The 22,761-nt window shown below is 38.9% G+C and overlaps 1 protein-coding gene across 5 annotated transcripts in view; it reads right to left on the reverse strand.

Moving 5' to 3' along the window:
• Positions 1-5,308: 5,308 nt before the first annotated feature.
• fndc3a (fibronectin type III domain containing 3A) overlaps positions 5,309-22,761 on the reverse strand; it is a 62,415-nt gene continuing 44,962 nt past the window's right edge. For 4 of the 5 annotated variants that reach the window (XM_046862621.1, XM_046862624.1, XM_046862626.1 and 1 more), the window contains 23 exons: positions 22,433-22,509; positions 22,058-22,301; positions 21,229-21,543; positions 19,988-20,046; positions 18,709-18,878; positions 18,518-18,577; positions 18,287-18,425; positions 17,937-17,990; positions 16,708-16,832; positions 16,408-16,582; positions 15,699-15,785; positions 15,341-15,479; positions 15,183-15,251; positions 14,969-15,087; positions 13,594-13,699; positions 13,334-13,509; positions 11,309-11,422; positions 10,982-11,131; positions 9,817-10,181; positions 9,047-9,259; positions 8,585-8,751; positions 8,370-8,491; positions 5,309-7,931 (listed from right to left, as the gene is read on the reverse strand). In XM_046862621.1, coding sequence (XP_046718577.1) covers positions 7,617-7,931; positions 8,370-8,491; positions 8,585-8,751; positions 9,047-9,259; positions 9,817-10,181; positions 10,982-11,131; positions 11,309-11,422; positions 13,334-13,509; positions 13,594-13,699; positions 14,969-15,087; positions 15,183-15,251; positions 15,341-15,479; positions 15,699-15,785; positions 16,408-16,582; positions 16,708-16,832; positions 17,937-17,990; positions 18,287-18,425; positions 18,518-18,577; positions 18,709-18,878; positions 19,988-20,046; positions 21,229-21,543; positions 22,058-22,301; positions 22,433-22,509 — 3,560 coding nt within the window. In that variant the 3' untranslated portion in view covers positions 5,309-7,616. The remainder of the gene's footprint in view (positions 7,932-8,369; positions 8,492-8,584; positions 8,752-9,046; positions 9,260-9,816; positions 10,182-10,981; positions 11,132-11,308; positions 11,423-13,333; positions 13,510-13,593; positions 13,700-14,968; positions 15,088-15,182; positions 15,252-15,340; positions 15,480-15,698; positions 15,786-16,407; positions 16,583-16,707; positions 16,833-17,936; positions 17,991-18,286; positions 18,426-18,517; positions 18,578-18,708; positions 18,879-19,987; positions 20,047-21,228; positions 21,544-22,057; positions 22,302-22,432; positions 22,510-22,761) is intronic. The other variant, XM_046862625.1, reaches the window with a different exon arrangement.

Consider the following 22,761-nt stretch of genomic DNA (forward strand, 5'->3'; position numbering starts at 1 on the left):
GGACTTCTTAAAGAACCATATGCAACTAAAATGACATCAATTAGTTTTGTAATACAGTAGTAAATGTTTCTTTTGTGAATTCTTCATTGACATAATTATTCAACCCCTTAAAGACTACCACTCTGAAGAACAGAGGTTCAATGAAGTGTTTTCAATCAGGTATTGAAAACACCTGTGGATATCAGGGAGCAGCAATAAAGCCTAATAAGCACCAATTAGGCAGCTTTAAAATGACTGTGATACTCAGCTCCTTCTAGACATTTACTGGTGTGGTTACAAACATGGTGAGGTCAAGAGAATGGTCCAGGAAGACAAGAGAACAGGTGATTACTCTTCACAGGAAGGGCAATGGCTATAAGAAGATTGCAAAGATGTTAAACATACCAAGAGACACCATAGGAAGCATCATTCGCAAATTCAAGGCAAAGGGCACTGTTGAAACGCTACCTGGTCGTGGCAGAAAGAAGATGCTGACTTCGACTGCTGTGCACTACCTGAAGCGAGAGTGGAGAAAAGTCCCGTGTGACTGCTGAGGAACTGAGAAAAGATTTGTCAGATGTGGGTACTGAAGTTTCTGCTCAGACAATACGGCGCACCCTGCGTAATGAAGGCCTCCATGCCAGAACTCCCAGGCGCACCCCCTTGCTGTCCCCAAAGAATAAGAAGAGTCGACTGCAGTATGCCAAAAGTCATGTGGACAAACCACAGAAGTTTTGGGATAGTGTTCTGTGGACTGATGAAACAAAATTAGAACTGTTTGGGCCCATGGATCAACGCTATGTTTGGAGGAGGAAGAACAAGGCCTATGAAGAAAAGAACACCTTGCCTACTGTGAAGCATGGCGGGGGGTCAATCATGCTTTGGGGCTGTTTTGCTTCTGCAGGTACTGGGAAGCTTCAGCGTGTGCAAGGTACCATGAATTCTCTTCAGTACCAGGAGATATTGGATGACAATGTGATGCAGTCCGTCACAAACCTGAGGCTTGGAAGACGTTGGACCTTTCAACAGGACAATGATCCCAAGCATACCTCCAAGTCCACTAGAGCATGGTTGCAGATTAAAGGCTGGAACATTTTGAAGTGGCCATCGCAGTCACCAGACTTAAATCCGATTGAGAACCTCTGGTGGGACTTAAAGAAAGCAGTTGCAGTGCAAGCCTAAGAATGTGACTGAACTGGAGGCTTTTGCCCATGATGAATGGGCGAAGATACCCGTAGATCGCTGCAAGACACTTGTGTCAAGCTATGCTTCACGTTTAAAAGCTGTTATAACTGTAAAAGGATGTTGTACTAAGTACTAAGATTGAATGTCACTTGGGGGTTGAATAAAACTGATAATGATGTGAGCTCAGAAAAGACATTTGTGGTTATTTCATTATAAATGTTATGTTATATTTGTCTGACCTACACGTGCCTCTTTGATTTAATTGTAAGCAGGATGACTGAATGATCATAATCAATGTCAAACCGACCAAAACAATCAATTTCAGTGGGGGTTGAATAATTTTGAACACAACTGTAGCAATAGAAATGAACAATACTAGTGGAAACCTGTTTGTATGATTAGGATATCATTTGCACAAAGAGAAATGGTTATCATCTTAGCATACTGAAGCTTTCTTTGGACTGCAATCGTAATGAACAGATTTGCACTCAAGTCTCAACTTTGACAAAATAGATTTAAAAAAAGCACATGAATGACTGTAAAAAAGACATACAGCATAACTGTAGGTATCAGGAGGTATGTAATCACCTCACATATACGCATACTGTGTATATATATATATATATATATATATATATATATATATATATATATATATATATCTATACATACACACACATACATACACATATACACACACACACACACACACACGAGTGAGTGAGTAAGTGAGTGAGTGAGTGTGTGTGAGAGAGAGAGAGAGAGAGAGAGAGAGAGAGATCTGTCTGGCAGGTAGTTGGAGCTTACTATACAGGTTATCCAATATAAACCTTTGAAGGGAAGGAAAGGAATCCACAAGAAAATGACAAGTTCCACCGTTTATTGCCAACAGCAAGTATGTTCACCACCTCCTGTTATATATTAGTCATGAAACACTTTTATCTTAGAAAGGAAAATCAATAACACTTTTGTGTTCCACATTTTGCCCTAAACACACAACCATAGAGCACAAATCTATCTGATTTTCTAAGATACAGGTAGTATATGCCGACCAGGCATAACCAGGGTAATATTGTGCTGGTCCTCCTTTTGTTGCAAAAACAGTAATCACCTGTTGAGCATTAACAGCATTAACTTCTTCAGCAGTTGAGGTGTGGTCTGATCTGTTGGATCAGCCCACACGGACCAGCCTTCGCTCCCCAAATCAGTGCATCAGTGAGTCTTGGCCACCCATGACCCTGACGCCAGGTCACTGTTCCTTCCTTGCACGCTTTTAATAGATACTGACCATTGCAGACCGGGAACACCATACAAGAGCTGCAATTTTGAAGATGTTCTGACCCAGTCATCTAGACATCACAATTTGGCCCTTATCAAAACTCTCTCACTCAAATCCTTACGCATGCCCATTTTCCTGCTGCTAACACATCAACTTTGAGGACAAAACGACCACTAATTATCTCTTTATTGAACATTTTGTCCTCAAAGTTGCTGCTAACACATCAACTTTGAGGACAAAATGTTCAATAAAGAGATAATTAGTGGTCGTAAAGATATGCCTGATCGGTGTTTATTTCCTCGGCAAACTGATCTCAGTAGCATTTTTTTGCTGAACCAAAATATCCGAAATAGGATTAAAGTTGTCAAATTCATAGTCCTGGAAACCTGGTCCTAAACCCAGTAATGAAGCAGTTATTTGGATCAGAAAAAAAAAAAAAAAAAAAAAAAGTTAATTTTTTGGAAGAAATCTCATGCAGGAATTTTTTTCTGTTCCGCAAAATTACACAAAAAGAGGAATATTAGGATTTATATGAGAAGTGATATTTTGTCATTACAATTCAACATTAAAACAAACGTTGCAATTTAGCTGTGCTCTATAAACTGGGGAAACAAGAATCATTAATCGTGCCATAAAACGAAAGACTTTTGGTTGTCGCCAGGATTCTATTACTGTGACTTATGTGAGTAATGCGCAAACTCATAATTGTCTAATGAATAGCATTTGGAATAATGAAGCATTAACAATGTTGCCCCCAACTTTAATTATTTATTTTTTTATTTTAAAAAATTAAAATAAAATAAAAGTCTCCTGAGCACTAATTAACTGTGAGAAAATAGTTTGTATTTAAACCAAACCAGTTTGAATTCCTCTGATAATATTAATAAAACATGATTCATTTGTAGTTTATGCACATTTACAACTGCAAGGCAAATCTAAAGGAACAATAGTACAGTAAAAAGACAATTTTTTGTGGACACCTGACCATTTCATTTTACACCACACACTGCATCCGCAAAGCAAACAGCATTGTGGACGACCACACACACCCGTCACACACACACTTCACCCTCCTACCATCAGGAAAACGGTTCCGAAGCATTCGGGCCGTCACATCAAGACTGTGCAACAGTTTTTTCCCGCAAGCCGTCAGGCTCCTGAACAAACATCTGGACTGAACTCTCTCTCTCACACACACACACACACACACACACACACACACACACACACACACACACACACACACAACTGAGTGACTGATCTGTACAACCGGACTCAACACACATACACTTCACACACCCAGGTTTCAGCACCATTCACACCTCTCATTATAGCATAATGTTTACATGCCGTTTGTTGCTGATCTCCGGGACTTGCTCTTTTGCACAATATTCTGTTAATCCCTTGGTCACTGATCACTTTATCTTGATTGCTGCTACCATATTTTTTACACTATTATAGAATTGCAAAATTCTGTTTATATTTGTTTACATTTCTGCTACTGTGCACCTTATCCTGTCACGACAGGTTTTACTGGCGGAGCTACTGCTGCTTTTATTTTTATATTTTGTGTATTGTGTATTGTCCTGCACTGTCCTGTGTTGTCTTGCACTGTCTTGTGTTGTCTCTTGCACTGTTTGCACCAGTTGCACACATGCACTTTATGTGGCGAGGATCTTAGTTCCTGGCCCTGTGTTCTTCTGTTCTGTGACTGTTGTTTTATGTTGTTTTATGTAGCACCTGGGTTCAGGAGAAGGTTTCATTTCACTGTATACTGCATCAGCTATATATGGTTGAAATGACAATAAAAGCTTCTTGACTTGACTTGATTTCATGTGAGTTTTAAACATCTCATTTTACACTTATTCCACATTTGCTGTTATATTAACCTCCACTGTTCTGAGAAGATGCTTTACTAGATTTGCAGTGCACTTGAAATGCATTTGTGCTCATTTAGCCTTGAGGGTATTAGTAAAGTCTGGTCGAGCTGTAGGGTGAGGAGGTCTGGGGGCGCACTCAGCGTTCCAAATCATTCCAAAGGTGTTTAATAGAATTGAGGTCAGAGCTCTATAGGAGGCCACTCAAGATCTCCATCTCCAGCCCATGTGAACATTCTTCATGCTTTGTGCACAGGGCCATTGTCATGCTGGAGCAGGATTGAATTTACCAGGTATAGTAAAGTGAAAATTCAAGGTCAGGTCACAGCAGACATTTCCAGCCTTATTTGATTTATCCCTAAACTTGTTACCACAAAGTTGGAGGCAAACAGTTTAGAGACAAATCAAATAATGCTGGAAATGTCAGCTGTACCAATTATTTTGTCCATATAGCGTATGATGAAAGCAATCTGTATTTTAAGTGGAAGAATAAATTCAGCCCAGAACCCCTGATCTTTGTTAGAGCTTCCTGATGATTTGATTGTGTTTTAAATATGTAAAGTCCTGATCATCCCCTCAAGATCGTTCAAAACATGCACCATTCTGCATACTGTTCATAGCATTTAAGAATGATCACTGTGCACTTTAATCAACACTGGAAAACAACATTGTATTTAGTTCTTAAACATAACACCTGATGCAGGTAGTAAAAAAGTTCCACCATTATTAAGGTGATTATTCCCTCAGAAGTGAAAGCTCCTTTCTGCTGTTCTCAGATGTTTGATAACAGCACCAGGGGGCTGCAAGAAAAATTATTATGAAATAAAATGTGATTAGTGTGAGATGTGTGTAAGCGTGTTTCAGTGCATGCTCTCCCAGACGATGATGTTACTGAAGATGAATGAAGAAATGGATAAAAGTGATGCAAATTTTGAAAGATGAAAAATGTCTCTGAGCATTTAGCAATAAACAATTCATAAAGAGACAATTAAGAATTATAAACCTTTTATTGTGCATGGTTCTTTCTGTAGATATCATGACTTTACAGATACACTTTTAGATACATATTTATGATTATACATTTCTGAATTCATAACGAACATTTTAAAGTGATATGTCTGGTACTATGTATAGTATAATAAATTCATTTTGGAATGTACGGGTGTATGAGGTAACTGCAACCATTAAAATTACATAAAAATGGTCTCATTTTTGTGCATATTTTTGTAGGTTTCTTTTTTGTCTCCTCCCATGGACCAAATGTAGAGTTCTACTATGGTGGGGGAGATGTTAAAATGGCACACTTTGCAATTACAGTTTTATCACTATCAAAAATAGGAATTTGGGTTTTTTTTTTCCTTCAGTGACAAATAGAAGACATCTGCAAACCACCTAGACCAAATCATGTAATTAAACCAAGACTTGCAAGGTACCTGTAGTTCTTAAATTGTCGTGACAGCACCAATGCCATAACCACTCACGACACTAGACCTCACAGCAAGATTGTCTCACTGCCATCCTGCAGCGTCGGCAATCTATCACAATGACTTTACATAAAGAAAAGGCAAACAATTCTGTTTCACAGGAAGTACATGTGGGATCAACACATTTTAGAACTGCTTTTTGCTTTCTTTTTTTATTTTTTTCTTAGTTTCTCTGGAGATGATTAACCTTGATTTTTTGCATAAATTAAAAAAAAAAAACCTTCAAATATGTGAATCAAACAAAGAAACGAATGAATAACATTGGTGAATATGAATACTTTTATACTCAGTATTGAGGAGAAAATGAATAATGGTAAATAGAAACAAAAATCAGAGAAATTAAGAAAACACTAGGCAGAAGAAATGGTTGATTCCAATCACAAGTCTGAAATCATTACTCTTCAAATAAAAGATTTCAATAACTAGTTTTATGGTACTACAATTCAACACCCAAATACACAAGGGCTCGCACAATCAGAGTGTGTGCTCCATAAAACGCATCACAAGATCAAGACGCAGTCAGTACTGTTTTTTTTTTGTTTTTTTTCTTCTCACTAAGGTGCAAAAATAACTGGATAAGCATACATTTTTTTTGGGCTGGACAATATTTCAGAGCAAAGCAGCTGCATGTAAAATTAAGCTACAGTATAATTACATGATAATAAAAATAACTTTTGACTGTGTTAGGTTTATTTTTTTCCTCCCCCCATAATCACTGATCTAACCCTATACCAACCCTAGATCTCAAATGAGCAGGTCCTTGCATCATGCTGTACAAAAATATACTACCATTTCTCTTGTCTTTTTTTGCATCCCTACACATTCTGCACATCAAAACAAACAAAAAAGAAAAAAAAAAAAGTTTTTTTTTTAAGGAAAGTGCTAAATGAAATCTTCTATAAGGTGAACATATGTATCAGTCTCCCTTCTCTCAGTGATGTCAAACTAATCTACGAGATAGAGCTCGGTCCCGTCAGGACCTTTCGTATCGCATACCCTACCTTTCTTCATCCCTCTCCTCTGTATTCACTGGCCCTCTGAGTTCTGTCCCCTAAAAGCACGCCAGTGAGCGGCGCATCGTGAAAAGCTTATCGACGAACAGCGGCCACTGCACCGGTGACCAGTGCAACAGCAAACGGCTCACCACCAAATCGTGCACCGGTGCACAAGTAAATGGCTCACCAGTAACTCACTGGGAAAGCACGCCCAACCAATCGAACGAGTAGTGCACCAGTAAATAGCTCACCAACAAACGTGCACTCACGAGTAAACTGGGCACCAGCGCATCAGCAAACCGTCCACCACCACCAAATAACTCACCGGTGCACTAGCAAACAGTTCACCAGCAAACTGCACACCATCACCATGCCAGCTATGGAACACGGATCCAAAATCACATACTGGACAAATTATAGTTAAAACTAAAAATATAAATAATAAAAAAAAACCTATAGCTACACATATAAATGAATGATAAAAAGGGGTATGCAATGAACAGTAAGCTTCGTTCCTAATCCCTTGGTAATAAACCTTCCAGCTAATGAGAGAAAGAGAGAAATACTGTTCTTTCTAACAGCGCTGCACAGAAAGAAATGTTCCATAGCAGAAAGAAGGATTTAAAAAAAAAAAAAAAAAAAAAAAAGTCGATGAAATAATTCTACGGCGTCAGCTTCCTTGTCTCATCCTTTCCCTTCACTCACCGTTTCCCCTCAACGCACTCTGGTGCCGAAAACGAAACAGACGGAAAATTAAATGGACAAAAAAGAAAAACGAAACCAAAAACGACAGGATTTGGCCTTGTGGCGTCGGGGATCACTCAATGACGAGGTACTGGATGGCCACGGCAATGAGGATGGATGTGAGGGCGAGCAGGGCGATGATGAGGAGGGAGAACTGCTCGTCTGTGAGGCTGCGTCGAGGCTGCTGGCTTTCGGCAGCTTTAGGCCCCGTGCTGCCGGATGAGCTGGGAGATTCGACACGAACAGGCAGTAAAGTGACACTGGGACTGTACGGCCCCATGATCTCCGGAGCATCCTGGCACTGGCGGATTGCACACACACGAAAACGGTATTCAGAGGATGAGCTCAGAGAGTAGAGGCGGAATAGAGTGTCTGAGCCCTTGTACATCTGAAAGGGAAGGGGAAAAGAAAAAAAATAGGGGAAAAAAAAGTGAGATACTGTATTTTTTTTCTTTTCTTTCTTCAATAAAACCAGAAAGTTTAAGATAATGTTCATTATTTTACCGAATGTTAAAAATAAGTATTTATTAGGGGTGCAACAGTGCACAAATTTCACGGTTCGGTACACCCCTGGTATTTATTGCATTACCACTGTAAATTACCACAATACATTAAATAATTATAGCAATATTGATGTATGCAATATATGAATTAAAGCAATATATAGAAAGGCTTCAAAAAAGGATTTTTACAATAGGCTTGCATTAAACATCATTTCCACATAATATTATATTTTGACTTTGCTGAAACATGAACCAGGCAAAAGGCTCATAAAAAATTCAAACTCTGGAGGAAAGCAGGATAACTATGACAGCAACACTGGTACCTGTTTAAAGTCAGAATTTCCCTGCATGCACTGCAGGCAGTATATGATTGGATCTCCCTTCATAGGTGACAAAGATTCCCAATTAATCTCACAGGATTCATCCAGTCGTTCCACACGTGGTGCTAGACACAGACATACACAACGATGATAAAGTTAAATGCACCGTAACACACTATGAACAGGGGTCTAAGGTGAGAGAGAGCAGAAAATCTTACCTTTGAGTGGAGCTGGAGGTGAGCGGGGGGTGGTGAAGGTGTACACAGAAGAGAAGGGCCCTTCGCCCGCCTCGTTAAAGGCTTGGATGCGAAACGAATAAGAGGTAGACTCATTTAGCCTCTGCACTTTGTGAGTGTGGCAAGGTCCTTTATACAAGGATATAAACCTATAGAGTGCCAGAGAAAGCGAGAAGCTGAAGTGTTTATTCCATACTAGATTAATTGATAAAGAAGTCATTGTACATAAGGTCTGTTATGTTACGATTGTTTATCTTTTACAGTACATCAGGCAAAAACCAATGGACCAGGTGTGTCGTATTTGATTTGATCCTGATTATCCATCCTCATCACCAGGGTGTTTTCAAGACTAATACTTTGGTTAAATTCTTTGTTCTTGCATGTCCAGGCCAAAATAAATAAATAAATAAATTACAGCTCATACTGGATGACCGATAGTCTCACCTGCCATTTCTGTCCTCCATTTGGAGCTGGTACTGCAGTGAGTCTGTGGGAGAATTCTTGGCTGGACCATCACCCCACTTCAGCCTGAGAGTCTGGTGGCTGAATGCAGTACACTCCAGCCGTGGAGGCAGAGGAGGCAACGGTTTTGTCTTCAGTTTAAAAGTGTGGCTAAAGGGACCAGCACCAAGGTTGTTCAGAGCCTGGACCCTTATCCTACAAACACACACACACACACACACACACACACACACACACACACACACACACACACACACACGTCTTTATCTTATGTATTTATACAGTTAATTTAACTTCAGATTCGTTTAACCATGTATGCTACTGTGTTTATAATTAAACATGATAGAGTCTGACTAGATTTTGGATTCCATCCGTGGCCCCGTTTTAATGAAGCTACATAATTTGGGTAACAGCATATCATCTAATTTTCATTAACACTCAGAAAGTGCATTAAGTGCACTAAACAGGTATAATGAACAGATCTAAAGACAAAAAAACCCCACTGTCAGACATTTAGACAGTGAAGTAACTTTACATGTATTTGCATTAGACATTTTTTTCAATCAAAATGTTTATGTACAATTTTGTAAATTGAAGCTGAGGAAAAAAAACAACAACCATAATAAACATGGTCAGATTAATGGAATTTACTAATAACATTTGGCTTAGAAAGAAAGAAAAAAAGAATATATACTGCTGTAAAACAAAAATTTTTTTTCTTTTATATCAGCAATCCAAACTTCTATATATACCTGTAGGTGGTATCAGGTTGCAGGTTCTGTATAATGTACTTGTTTACAGGGCCAGTTGAGATCGGCTGTCTTTCTCCTATATCAATCAGGTAAGATATAATCTCTGCCCCATGATCACATGGTGCCTCCCAGCGCAGGCCCAAGCAAGTAGAAGGGGAGTACAATAGAGGAGAGGGTCTTTCTCCATCTTCCTCATCTTCTTCATCCTCCTCCTCCTCCTTTTCTTCTCCATCAGAGCCCTTCTCATCCATCTTCATTTCGCTCTCGCGGAGAGCATGAACAACACTGACCGTTGCAGGCACAGAACAGGGCGTCTGACACAGTACCACTTCACTAAATGTCCCTACGCCAGCCACATTCACTGCCTGAACACAGACAAACCAACATACAGATTATATATATATATATATATATATATATATATATATATATATATATATATATATATATATATATATATATATATATATTATATATATTATTGAACACACACTAGAGGCATGTAACAACCCTTAAACTTTATCTTAATTAGCTAAAAAGTAAAGTTTGCAGCATTTAGCAGATGCCCTTACCAGAGGGATGTACAAAAGTGCTTTGAGTCTCTAGCAATGAATAAATCTACACTCTGCAAGATGTCAAACTTAATATAAAGTACAAAGTAATGTTGCATTTTGGCATTGAGAACAGCTAAAAGAGCTTTTAATCCCCAAAAGGGAAAATGAAAGTTGACTGATACCCATTTACAAGTTTTTCAGACATATGGTCAACTAAACAAACACATGAGCTGAAGTACATGAACTGGGCCTCTTTAACCACTTGGGGGAGTAAAGAGCATAATATTTACCATTATTCATCTTTTTTTTTTAAATGACTGAATCATTTCCTTTCATGAGTCAAGAGTGTAAAATAAAAAAATTGATTGGAAACACCTTCAACCCAACAGTGGCTTAAGACTGATCCAGATTTTTAACATGCCCATATATTCAATATTTATAATTCAATATAAAATCAAACATTTCCAAGCTTAACATAAAACGAAACTTGACTCAGCTAAAAAAACAGTCTAGGTAGATCCTAGGTATTGTTTTTTTATGCCAAGAAAAACTGCTGACAATCTAACACCCTAACAGACACCACAATCTGTCTTGTCATCAATTTCACTAACCTGCACTCTGCAGAAATAGTTAGTGGCAGGCAGCAAGCCTTTGAGCTCATAGCTTGTTGCAGCTCCATTGTAGATCAGCTGCATGCTCCCCTCAGCTGCCCCCCACTCCAGACGAAACTCAGTCACAGCTGCACCATTACAAGATGGAGCCTGGAAGACATGAGATGGTTTCAAAGTCTAATTCATGTATTTATAATCAGGGTATTATGTCTCACAAAATACAGCTCTGAATGAAAGTCTGGGATGCGTCTCTGCTTTTGGCTTTTAGCAGTTTCATTATAACAAGTGATTATTAGTACATTAAAATATAATGTATATAACCCTTACTTCCCAGCTGACCACAGCACAAGAAGGAGATTTGCAAATGACATGAGGAGGTCGACAAGGCTCAGGTGCTCCGGGTCCTGTAGTCACCTCAACACGTTCAGAGAAAGGCCCATACTGGAAACCAGAACAATACACACATGCTTAGTACATTAAATTAACAAAATGAAATTAGGCTTATCACTTGAAGGTTATCCTACTGCTGTCAATACAGAGATAGAAATATAAGAAAAAAAATGTATGTAAAAAAGGGTATTGATCATATAATGCATTAAGATAATTACTTTAAAAGCCACATTTAAACTAAACACAATTTGCATTAATAAATTCTTATGCAGTCAAATTATGCCACTGTGTAAAATATCTAATGAATGCATAAGAACATGACTAATGCACTTAAACACATGCACATTTATTATATATATATATATATATAGTTATATAGTTAAAGATAAATACAACCTTTATAGCATGTGTAACTGACACCTTTGTTCACACGTAAAGGGACAGTTTGCTAACAGGTGGTCATATAGTGCCACCTGTTTAACGATACAGATACAAGCGTTATATAGATAACTTCAGACCTTTTAGATCAGATTTCTTTATATGCCACACACAAAAACAAGCTTACGCACACACAGTACATTGCAAAAGTATTCATACCTCTTGAATATTACCACATCTTGTCTCGTTATAACCACAAAATGAAATGTAATTTATTGAGATTTTATGTGATAGACTAACACAAAATATCACATAATTGTGAAGTGGAAGGAAAATGATACAGGGTGTTAAAAATTTTTTTTTTTTTTTTTTAATACAAATAAAGATCTGAAAAGTGTGCTTTCAATGCTTTGTCAAGCCACCTTTTGCTGCAATTACAGCTTTTTGGGTACGTCTCTACCAGCTTTTGCCCATTCTTCTTAGCAAAGCAGCTCTAGTTGAATCAGATTGGACGGAGAACGTCTATCAACAACAATTTTCAAGTTTTGCCAAAGATTGTCAATATGATTAAGGTCTGGACTTTGACTGGGCCATTCTAACATGAATATGCTTTAATTTCAACCATTACATTGTAGCTCTAGCTGTATGTTTAGGGTCGTTGTCCTGCTGGAAGTCTCAAGTCTTTTGAAGCCCCTAATAGGTTTTCTTCCAGGATTGTTCTGTATTAAGCTCCATCCATCTTACCATCAACTCTGACCAGCTTCCCTGTCTCTGCTGGAGAAAAGTATCCCCACAGCATGATGCTCTCAACACCATGTTTCACAGAGGGGGTGTGTGTTCAGGCTGATGTGCAGTGTTAGGTTTCCGCCACACATAACGTAAGGCATGTAGGTCAAACATTTCAATTTCGTGCTCATCTGACCCCAGCACCTTCTTCCACATGTTTGCTGTGTCCCTACCTGGCTTGTGGCAAACTGCAAATGGGACTTTTTCTTTTGCGTCAACAATGTCTATATATTATATATAGCGTATACACGTTTGTGTGTGTGCATCAAAATACTTAAGGCAAACTAATAATTATGTTTAATTAGTTAACTACTTGTAATTGACAAATTATACACTTCAATCACGCATTTAGGAAAAGTAGGGATAATTTATCCACCCAATGTTAACATGACATCAGTCTTAAAAGCTGCATGTTGTTCTTCGATCAATAATTTAATGTAACTGCATATCATTCATTTTTATATAAAAGCCAGTGCTGCTGTATAAAGCCGGTCAGAGTGAGAAGTTTGTTTCTACGGTAACAGTCAGCATTTAAATCTGTAAGACCAGACACTTTAAACTGTAAGAGAATTTTAGGACTTTAAAAATCGTAGTGTTTTGTGATAGAAATGAGTCTACTGTTCTGTACTGTGCACTGAAAAATGTTAGACATGTAGGCTGGGGAAAAAAAAGCTTTAGTGTGAAATCCTTAACATTAAAGTCATCTGGTGACTAACGTTAAGCTGATAAGCAGTGGAGTCAAAACCATTTTATTTTAGTTTTTTACTGAGTGCTGTGGAAATGGTGTGTAGTTCTAACCCCAGCTTTGTTGGCAGCTCTCAGGCAGAAGCCGTATGTTCTTCCAGGTAGTAGGCTATGCACGGTGCATTCAAGCTCATGGCCCTGGTGGACCTCTCTAGGCTCCTCTCCTTGGGGGGCAAACATCTCCACACTGTAAGCACACACCGCACTCCCACCATCCACCTGAGGAGGAGCTGACACACAACAGCAGGAGAAGCAAATTAAAACACACGCAAACACACGGACGCACAATAAAGAAATAAAAACTGCAAGCTTACCCCAGCGAAGTTGCACCTCTCTGGCTTTTGGTTTGCCAATTACTCTTGGAGGCAGACAGGGGCCAGGAGGAACAGCTGGAGTCTGGACCTGCAGGGTCTCCGAAAGCTGACAAATACAAACAATAATAACAGTGATGATAAGGTAATAAAAACAACAGCGATTTAGAAAAAAAAAAAAAGAAAAAACATCTGGTACAATTTAAATGCATTAAATAACTAAATGCTAAAGTGAGTAGATACTTTAGGACCTTCAGAAACCATAGATATACAATTAGAAGAATGTTAGAAAAGTTACGATAATGATGACACCTGCACTTATTGCGAAATACAGGCATGCAACTTGCCAATCTTACTAAATGTCACTGAATGCACTTGTACCTAATGAGGCCCAGGTGGAGTAACTCTCATCAGCTCATCTTTATAAAAAACAATAATTAGTCTTTGTTTTGTGGTATTTGAAAAATCATCTTTAGAAAGTAGAAAAATGTTAATTGACCCTAACAGCAACACAAGGAGATGCAGCAACTCTTCTTCTTTCAAAACACAGCAGCGTTCACACATTACTCTGCAGGAATGAAACAGTTTTCTCAACTGCATATTCACAGATTGCAGCCCACTCACAGTTCTGCCTGACTCCCTGCAAAGCCTACGCTTTCAACATGCAGAACTCTTTGGGGTCTCAATGTAGAAAATGAGAACAGTCATTTAGGAGTGCTCTTCATTGTAACTCTGAAAACATGACCACGGTTATTACTGTAGCTGGGGCTGTAAACTAAAGCTAATTTATAAAAACTAAATCTTTAATAGATGTTGGGCTACTTTATCGTGCTAGACTCAAACAGTCCACCATTACTTATTGCTGCAACGGGTTTTGGGAGAAATTGTCTTCCAACCATAATCGTTTAAAATAGCTCTGTGAGGTCATGTCTCCAAACTCTTAGTTTGACCATAAAGCGGCTGCTCTGGGCGTTTTAACTTGGCCTACAGAGGGTTTGTATCTTTAGCATGAACAGCTAAACCAGTGATTCTATGAATCAGATGGGTCAAACAAAGGTAAAGTGTTTTATTTCCACATTTTGGGAAGTAAACATGGCTTTGGATGTTGTTGCTTCTTGCTTATTTAAAAGCACTATCCCAATAGAGGCTCTATTCATGTTGTGTTTCAGTCAAACATGCTTATTTTTGCTCTATTTGTTCATTTGTGTACTTACAAAAATTGTTTTTTCAAGAATGTTGGTAATGTAAAAGAGAATAGGCATTTTTTTTAATCCTGATTCATCTGAGCCACAGAATCACTGGCAGTGGTTCTCATGCAATAGTTAGTAGGGCTGCGCAGGTCATGTTCAAACAAATAACATGGATTTGAGTATTTTACTGGGCTTTGTCCTCCTTTGCTGTGGCAGCAGACTCTAGCTTGGTATGTCCCGCCCGGCTTCAGCCCATCGCACACGCATTCCATAGCTGAACCCCTGTAAACTTCCTCCCAAGAGGAGCCTGGAACCATGAACACAAAACACAGCTGTATCACAGTTACTTAAATAATTAAACAAAATTCATGACAATGAATTAAAAATCCCAATGAAACTTGCCACTCAGTCCTTCAGACAGTTCCACAACATACTCAGTCACATCTGAGCCACCAGTCTCTTTGGGAAGATCTGTGGAAAGAGTGCGTGCCAGCAGCTAATTTAAATGCACTATCTAATGCGAGTTCTTTTTAAAGCTTGTATCTCAAAGCTGAACTCACCCCAGGTAATGCGGAAGCTGGTAGGATGCTGTTTGCCCTTAACATAGGGTTTGCTGGGGCATCCAGGTCTGTCTGGGGCCGTGGTAAACTCTGATACGGGACTCGGGTTACTCTTCCCTTCTGCATTATATGCAGCAACCTTGAAAATACAAAAGTCACTACAGCTCTTTAACTAAAAACATAACTCTGTGTAAATAATATACTATAAATCTCGCCCATGATAAACCGCAAAAAAAAAAAAGGGTAACGTATAACAGGACCCAAAAAAGTCCCAAATCATGTTGCTTAATTAGCATCAAAAACCAGGGATCACAGTATACTCCAAGTAAGCATACAACAAATGGGACACCACTCTTACTCTGAATTTGTACTTGGTGCTCCGATGCAGATTCCTCACTGTGCATGACGGCTCATCACCATCATAGCTTGGCTGGAACCCATAACCCTGCACATCCACACCAAACAGCAGAACAGCAGTGAAAACTACAGAATCCTGTACCTGTATGTGCATCTCATCGCATAAATGCAAATGCCAAGTGAACTCTGGAATCATTGCTAGCTTTGTGCGAACCACAGATTAACATGTTCGACACCAAGACAGCGCTGTGAATAGATTACTCCCTTTGTGCACTGTGAAATAGATGGTTAGATATATGAAACCAGAATCCTTGTGCAACAAGTGGAAATGCAGGAGTTTTAGAAAATATTTACTGATCAGCTAATTACAAATATAACTAACCATTAGCTTTGTACATACATCAGACAGAAATCTTGTTTAAAAAACAAACAAACAAAAAAAGAAAAAGTTTATCTGGCAGAAGAAAACACTCACTAACTGGTGAAATAAGTTATTATGAGTAGTTTAACTATATTAGTTTGGTTGGATTACTATTTATTTTATTAATGGATTAATATATATAATTTTTTTGGAGGGGTGTGTGTATGTGTGTCATATATATATATATATATATATTCTTTGTATAAAATAACTTCAATCTTGTAAAAAACATATTTATGGGGCACTTTTACATGGTCAGAGTGGTAAATCCTGTGTGCTAAGTTCTCACCGAGCCCTCTTCTTCCATTTCCAGTACATAACCGATATCGTCTTCTTTTGGTGAGCTCTCTGGCCTGTTCCACTGCAGGGACAGCCAAGTGACCCCAGCCTGGAGAAGCTCAAGGCTCTTTGGAGGTGCAGGGACACTGCATGAGGTCAACATGTGTACAGGTTCACTGAACTCACTGCAAAAGAGATTGAACACAAACACAAACTCATGTACAACTTAATAAGTGACTAAATAAGTACTCCCACACTACACCCACATGTATCAAGTAGCAACAGGCTCAGAGCACGCACGCACACACACCTGACACCCATGTCGTTTTTGGCTGCTAGGCGGAATGAGTATTTGGATGCTGGCGAGAGCTTGGTCACCCTGTACTGCTTCTGAGGGCCATAGTAGCACTGCTCGAACATTCCTGTACCTTTACCCTGTTCAGATAGGACCATTCAAATACACCAGAAGACACAAAGTTACCCACAGCACACGGCATGACAAATAATGCATACTGCAGATTTAGGGTCAAAGTGTAAAATATCTTTAAACGAAAACACACTGTTAATGCCTAGTATCAAGATGCCATCTGTGATTGCCAATTTCACACATCTAATTATTCATATATTGCTCCTACATACAAAACCTTATGGTTTATTTGTGCGACAAACAAAAACAAAAAAATCAAGTCAGCTAAATCAAAGTCCAAAATGAAACTGTTTGGCAGCTCATTTAATCCTGTTTGTTTTTTGAGGTTCTTGACATCAACCCATATTAGGATGTTGTGACACAAGCAACTGCCAAATGTGATGCAGCATAATCCTAAACCCAGAGGTGGTATCAAAAAGTTTCGAGACCTGCTTGGTTTACAAGAAAGTACTTCATTTATCTGTTTTTATAAACTATAACCTTCAAAATAGTCTCCTTGCAAAGCAATACAGTGCTTCCAGTGTTCCCAATACTTCTGGATGTGTTCTGAAGGGTTTCTTTTCGAAGCGTGTCAGCACCTTCTGCTATTCGTGCTGGATCTCTGCAAAGGTGTCAAAACAGTGGCCTTTGAACTGGATCTTCATCTTCGGAAAAAGGGCGAAGTCCGCAGGAGCCAAATTTGGTGAGTAGGGTGGGTGCGGAAGTGAGATCGTGTTTCCAGACTCCAGAACAGCACCAATTGCACAGTCAAGTCAAGTTTATTTCTATAGCGCCTTTCACAACAGACATTGTCTCAAAGCAGCTTTACAGAAATCAACAGTCAAGGTGAATGGTGTGCATTTATCCCTGATGAGCAAGCCGTGGCGACTGTGCCAAGGAAAAACTCCCTTAGATGTAATGAGGAAGAAACTTTGAGAGCACAGCTCCCAATGTACACAGAACGAAGTGCTTTGGCACACTGATTTTTGAAGGTCGGTGGCCCCTGTGACTGTGCGTGCAGCCTTTTGCTGCCATCTGTTGGCATGATACAAAACAAGTCTCGAAACTTTTTTTTTTTTTTTTTAACCACCTCCTAACCTAGTGTCAAATAGTGATGGTGCATAAAGCATTACCTCGTCCCACTGGAGAATGTAGTTTTGAATTTTGGAACCATTGTCACAAGGAGCCTGAAACAAGAGATTAGTTTTAAAATAAATAATCTGCAGCCTAGGTAGTCATGAACTAATGAACAATTATGTAATACACGATTACAAAGTGTGTGCAATGATTTGTAAAACATTTCCATATTAATACTCTAACAACATAAAAAATAAGTAATAATAAGTAATAATAATAAATACTGACCATCGTGAGATTAGTAGCTATTGCCTAAGGCGCACAGTACACACGCTCTCACATACACAAGATAATGTGTGGCAAAATAATTGCATGCATGTGTGTGTGTATGTATATGTGTATAAACCTTCCACTGCAGAACGAGGCAGTTTTTGGTGCCGCTGGCTTTGCGAGGTGGGATGGGTGCGTCAGGTTCACAGCTCAGAGTTGTAAAACTTGCAGGCTCAGAGGGGTTTCCTTGTAAACAGTTATACATGGCCTGGACCCTACAGGTGCAAATGTACACACAATTACCTATTAACTTTACAAACATTGAACTTCATTAAATACCATCAAATGTCTAAACTAGAGTACAGACCTGACATGGTAGTCTGTTGCTGGTCTTAGGTTCTCTATGGTTGCACTTTGCTCCTTACCACTAATCAAAAAATAAAAGTAGAACATTTAAATAATATTTGTTTAAGCTGTCAGTTATGAACAGTATCTTTACAAAAATTGGTTCAAAAATAGTTTTTTCCCAGAAATACAAGCTCTATTTTGCAGTATTACCTGTAGGCAGTGTTGTATTTGCCGTCCTTGCCGCTGTATGAGACAGACACCTCATAGCTGATACTGGCCTCCTCAGGTTTCTCCTCTGGCTCTTTCTGTTCCTCATCTGCAGTTTTCCAGACTGGAGTTGTCCAGCAGACGCATGCTCCTCTGGCCTGGATATCAGCCACCTGAAGAGATGACAGATCAGTGAACTCCACTGTTCAGCTGTGTCTCTGATAAGCCAGCTTCTGCGACTGAAGGAGCTGATATAACCACAGGATATAATACAAGCACTCCATGTCTAAAAGCATCCTCAATGTTTTTGAAGTGAGTTATGTAAGATTGATTTGATGCCCAGGAGTGTTTGAGAAAAGTGCATGTGGATTTTTTAGCATTATTTAGATGGCTGTATATATTTCTAATTCTGTGATCATCGAAGCACAGAGCTGCACAACAGATGCACAGATGCAAAAAAAAAAGCTTAACTCAGCTCTTTTTTTTCTCCCTGCTTGGTGCTATTTTATTCTTCTCTACTTCTGTAACCTCTGCTCACATCCTTGTAGTAATTTCTGTGGAAATAATCTGTCCATCCGGACCAAGAAGTCCTTCAACCGGAGCCTTCGCTTCACTGCCCACCTCATTTCCTTCTGTCACTTCATTTAGTCTCTCAGGGCTCTGGGAACGTTTGTGATGACAAAACCAATGTAACTAGGTTCCACATAAGGATATCTAGACTATTACTAACTGCAACTTCTAAGCCATTACTCAATAGCAATCATGTTTATTTCACTAACCAGGTTAGAACAACCTAAAATATAATAAACATTAACAAGAATATAGTGTAAAACCATTGAAGAACCTACAAAGACTACCACAGAGATAACACAAAGATGCCTGAATACCACTAATACAAATGCTCCAAAATTATTGGTTCAGCCTCTGTATATGGACAAACAGAAAATTATTTCATGAACATAAACAAAACAAAACAACACATTTGAGAGAAAAAACAAAAACCACATTAAAAAAAAAAAAAAAAAACACCACCAAAATAACCAGGCATGTAGTAATTTGGATGTTAATAATGTAATTATATGCAGTTTTAGTGCTCTTTTACAGTCAGCTCCCACACACGTACTTTTGCACATCATTTACAATGTACAATTATGCAACTGACACAATGTAAAGTCACATTTATTGCATAATCTGACAGATTTATGATTACAGACAACCATTAAGCTACTCAACAAGAGATTCCCTTTGTATAATGTCTGCAGAAAATCTCCTGCATACTCACCACAGGTTTGCTGATATTGCTTAACCATTCCAGAAGAGCCTGCACCTTTTCATTCGATTCTGAAAACAGAGAAACACAAAACACTTTCTACCAGAATATTTACTTTCTCGTATTTTAGAAGACGACCATAAAATAGGCTTTTCTGTGTAGTTTCTTTGACCTGGTAGTCCCAGTCCATGATCAATAACAATCAAAGTGTGAAATATGGCCTCTAGTTTAGGTAATGAGATCATACTACGTATAATTCAGTCAGGCTACATTTAAGGTTTGTGAGAAACTCAGTCCCTAATGCTTCATCACACCTGCCAGTAGCACAATTTCCTATGCCAGAGTGGAGATTTGAGAAAACTATCATTTTTGCTCTTTCGAACTGATCTATATTTAAAAAAGAAAGAAAGAACCGTTTAAAGTGATTCAAATCATAAAGTCCAGCTAACTTCAGTACGAGTGATTTGGTCTTTGCCTCACTGGTCTTTGCCAGTCTTTTGACAATCCTACCCTTTACCGTGAAGCTTTCACATTACAGCATTAAACCTCGTTTGAAAACATCTTTTCAGACAGGCATATCATTGACGTATTTGTACACCTTTCTGGTTGTATAGTTTTTCATTAATTTAAACTGTTAATTGAATTAATTTTTTTATGTATGCAAGGTATATAAATAAAATGTATTATATATATATTATTAACATTGTTATATATGATTATATTTTAACTACCTCTAGTAACCCCCAACCTATTAATGTCATGTTCTATTTCCACATGGCCTGCATTTACATATTAAATAAAAGATGCAATAACAGTTCTGTGTCAGTGCCAGGTTTAGCACTTTGAACAGGCTTCTATCGCAAAGATGTATCTTATTCCAGACAACACGCCCTATTCAGTTCACTAACCCCCAGAGTGATACAACAAGCGCTATCAAAGCTAGAAGCAGAAAATACCCGAATGAACATCATATTTTGAAGAAAACTTCCCTACATAGCAAGCATGCTTTTTTTTTTGCACACATACACAGTACATATTAAAGTTTGACACTTTAGTAGTGTTTGTGACAAACCTTCAGCTCAGAACAAAACAGCTGACTTAAATCTAAAATCCCAACCCTTCATAATGCTCCTGATTAATCAAGAGAAGAGAATAGGGATCATTTCATAAAGCAGGGGAAAAAAGAAAAACTGGTAGAATTATGGATAATGAATATTATGGCACAAGGGATAATGATGACTAGATCTCACTACCGGCAAGCTCTGTCTCTCTTAGTCTTCCTGGACATTCTTTCCCCAGGCTGCCGAGTGTAGCAGCCTGACTTTGCTCCTCCAAACCTTTAAGGAGGCCGTTCTGAAGGTCGCCTCCAGCTGCTGGTGGGGTTCCACGGTTCTTCTGTGGAGAGAGAGGAGGACTGTCTTTGGTAGGAGCCTGGCCTCCACCTCCTCCTCCTGCCTGACCACCCTGACGCTCTTTCAGTTTCTTCTGCAGTCGTTCATGCGCCTTGTTAGCCCTTTCATCCCGGTGAAACGCTGCGCGTCCATGCGCCGGGTGAGCGTCTGGAGAAACTGGAAACGCACAGACTCGTTGACTTTTTTATCTAAAGTTGTTGAAATTTGAAGCAATATTGATTCCTTTTTAACACCAGATATTAAAACCGAGAAGGGTTTCAAATAAATAAATAAACCCCACGATTTACGCAGCCTGATCTTGCTGATAGTTTCCAAGCAAATTATATAGACAGAGCAGCTGAAATGTGCCTTCTGATGACTTTAGGCAACTTTCCAATTGAATTGGTGACTTGAGCTTCCTAATAATGTTTACTTACTAGTGCACCTTCATATTAATCTCAATTATGTGTGTCCTGGTAAACGGATTAAAACTTACAATAGCTCAAGGACTGAGCTGCTGGAAAAACTGAGTTATAAAACTGCCATACAATCAATCTCTGTGTTTATAAATGATACGAAAGTGTGTAAACGGCAGTAACTATTTACTGGGTGATATGAGAAAAGATTGAATTTGCAGTACAAAATGTGTGCGTGTTTGTGTGCATGTTTGTGTGCGCGCGTGTATACTCACCCTGGTCTGGGTAAATGTGGGCTGGGTGGTACTGGGAGATGTACTGGGCATTCATGTCTCCAGTTCCTCCAGCCATGCCTGAGAACAGGTGAGGAGGAGGATGAGGCAGGATGGGATGTGGATGGGGGATGAAGGCCTGCAGGTGGGGGTGGGTGGCAGGGTGGTGCAGCGGAGAGTGGCCCCCAGGGTGAAACTCCGCCTGAGGCAACACCAGAACCCGCCTCACTCCATTCTCTTCAATGATCTTGGGGGACGAAGGAGGGTAAAGGGCAACAAAAAAAAAAAAAAAAAAAGAGAAGACAACAGGAGTGTGAACCTTCCAAATGTTCTTCACTGTGAATTCAATTTTTAGGAAAAAAAAGCATTTTAACTCACTTGTTGAACGTATCCAGGAGGCACATAGATTGGAGGCACTGAACCATTTGGGGACATCATGGGAACCTGAGCAGGACCTGCAAGAACACAAAATCAGCCACACATTAGAATACTAAGCTGTTACTATAAGACTGGTTCCTATTGCAAAATCAGATATCGGATCTCTCAGATACACCAACTATTTCCTCACCAAATATATCAGAGCTGTATAGCTTTTTCAACTCTTTGAAAATGTGTCTGAAAAGCTCAAAAAAAAAAAAAAAAAAAAAAAGATTCACCATGCCCAGATGTATAGCTGACAAACTTAAAGAATTCAAATAAATGGTTAG

Source organism: Silurus meridionalis, chromosome 12 (assembly GCF_014805685.1).
Source record: "Silurus meridionalis isolate SWU-2019-XX chromosome 12, ASM1480568v1, whole genome shotgun sequence".
Lineage (NCBI taxonomy): Eukaryota > Metazoa > Chordata > Actinopteri > Siluriformes > Siluridae > Silurus > Silurus meridionalis.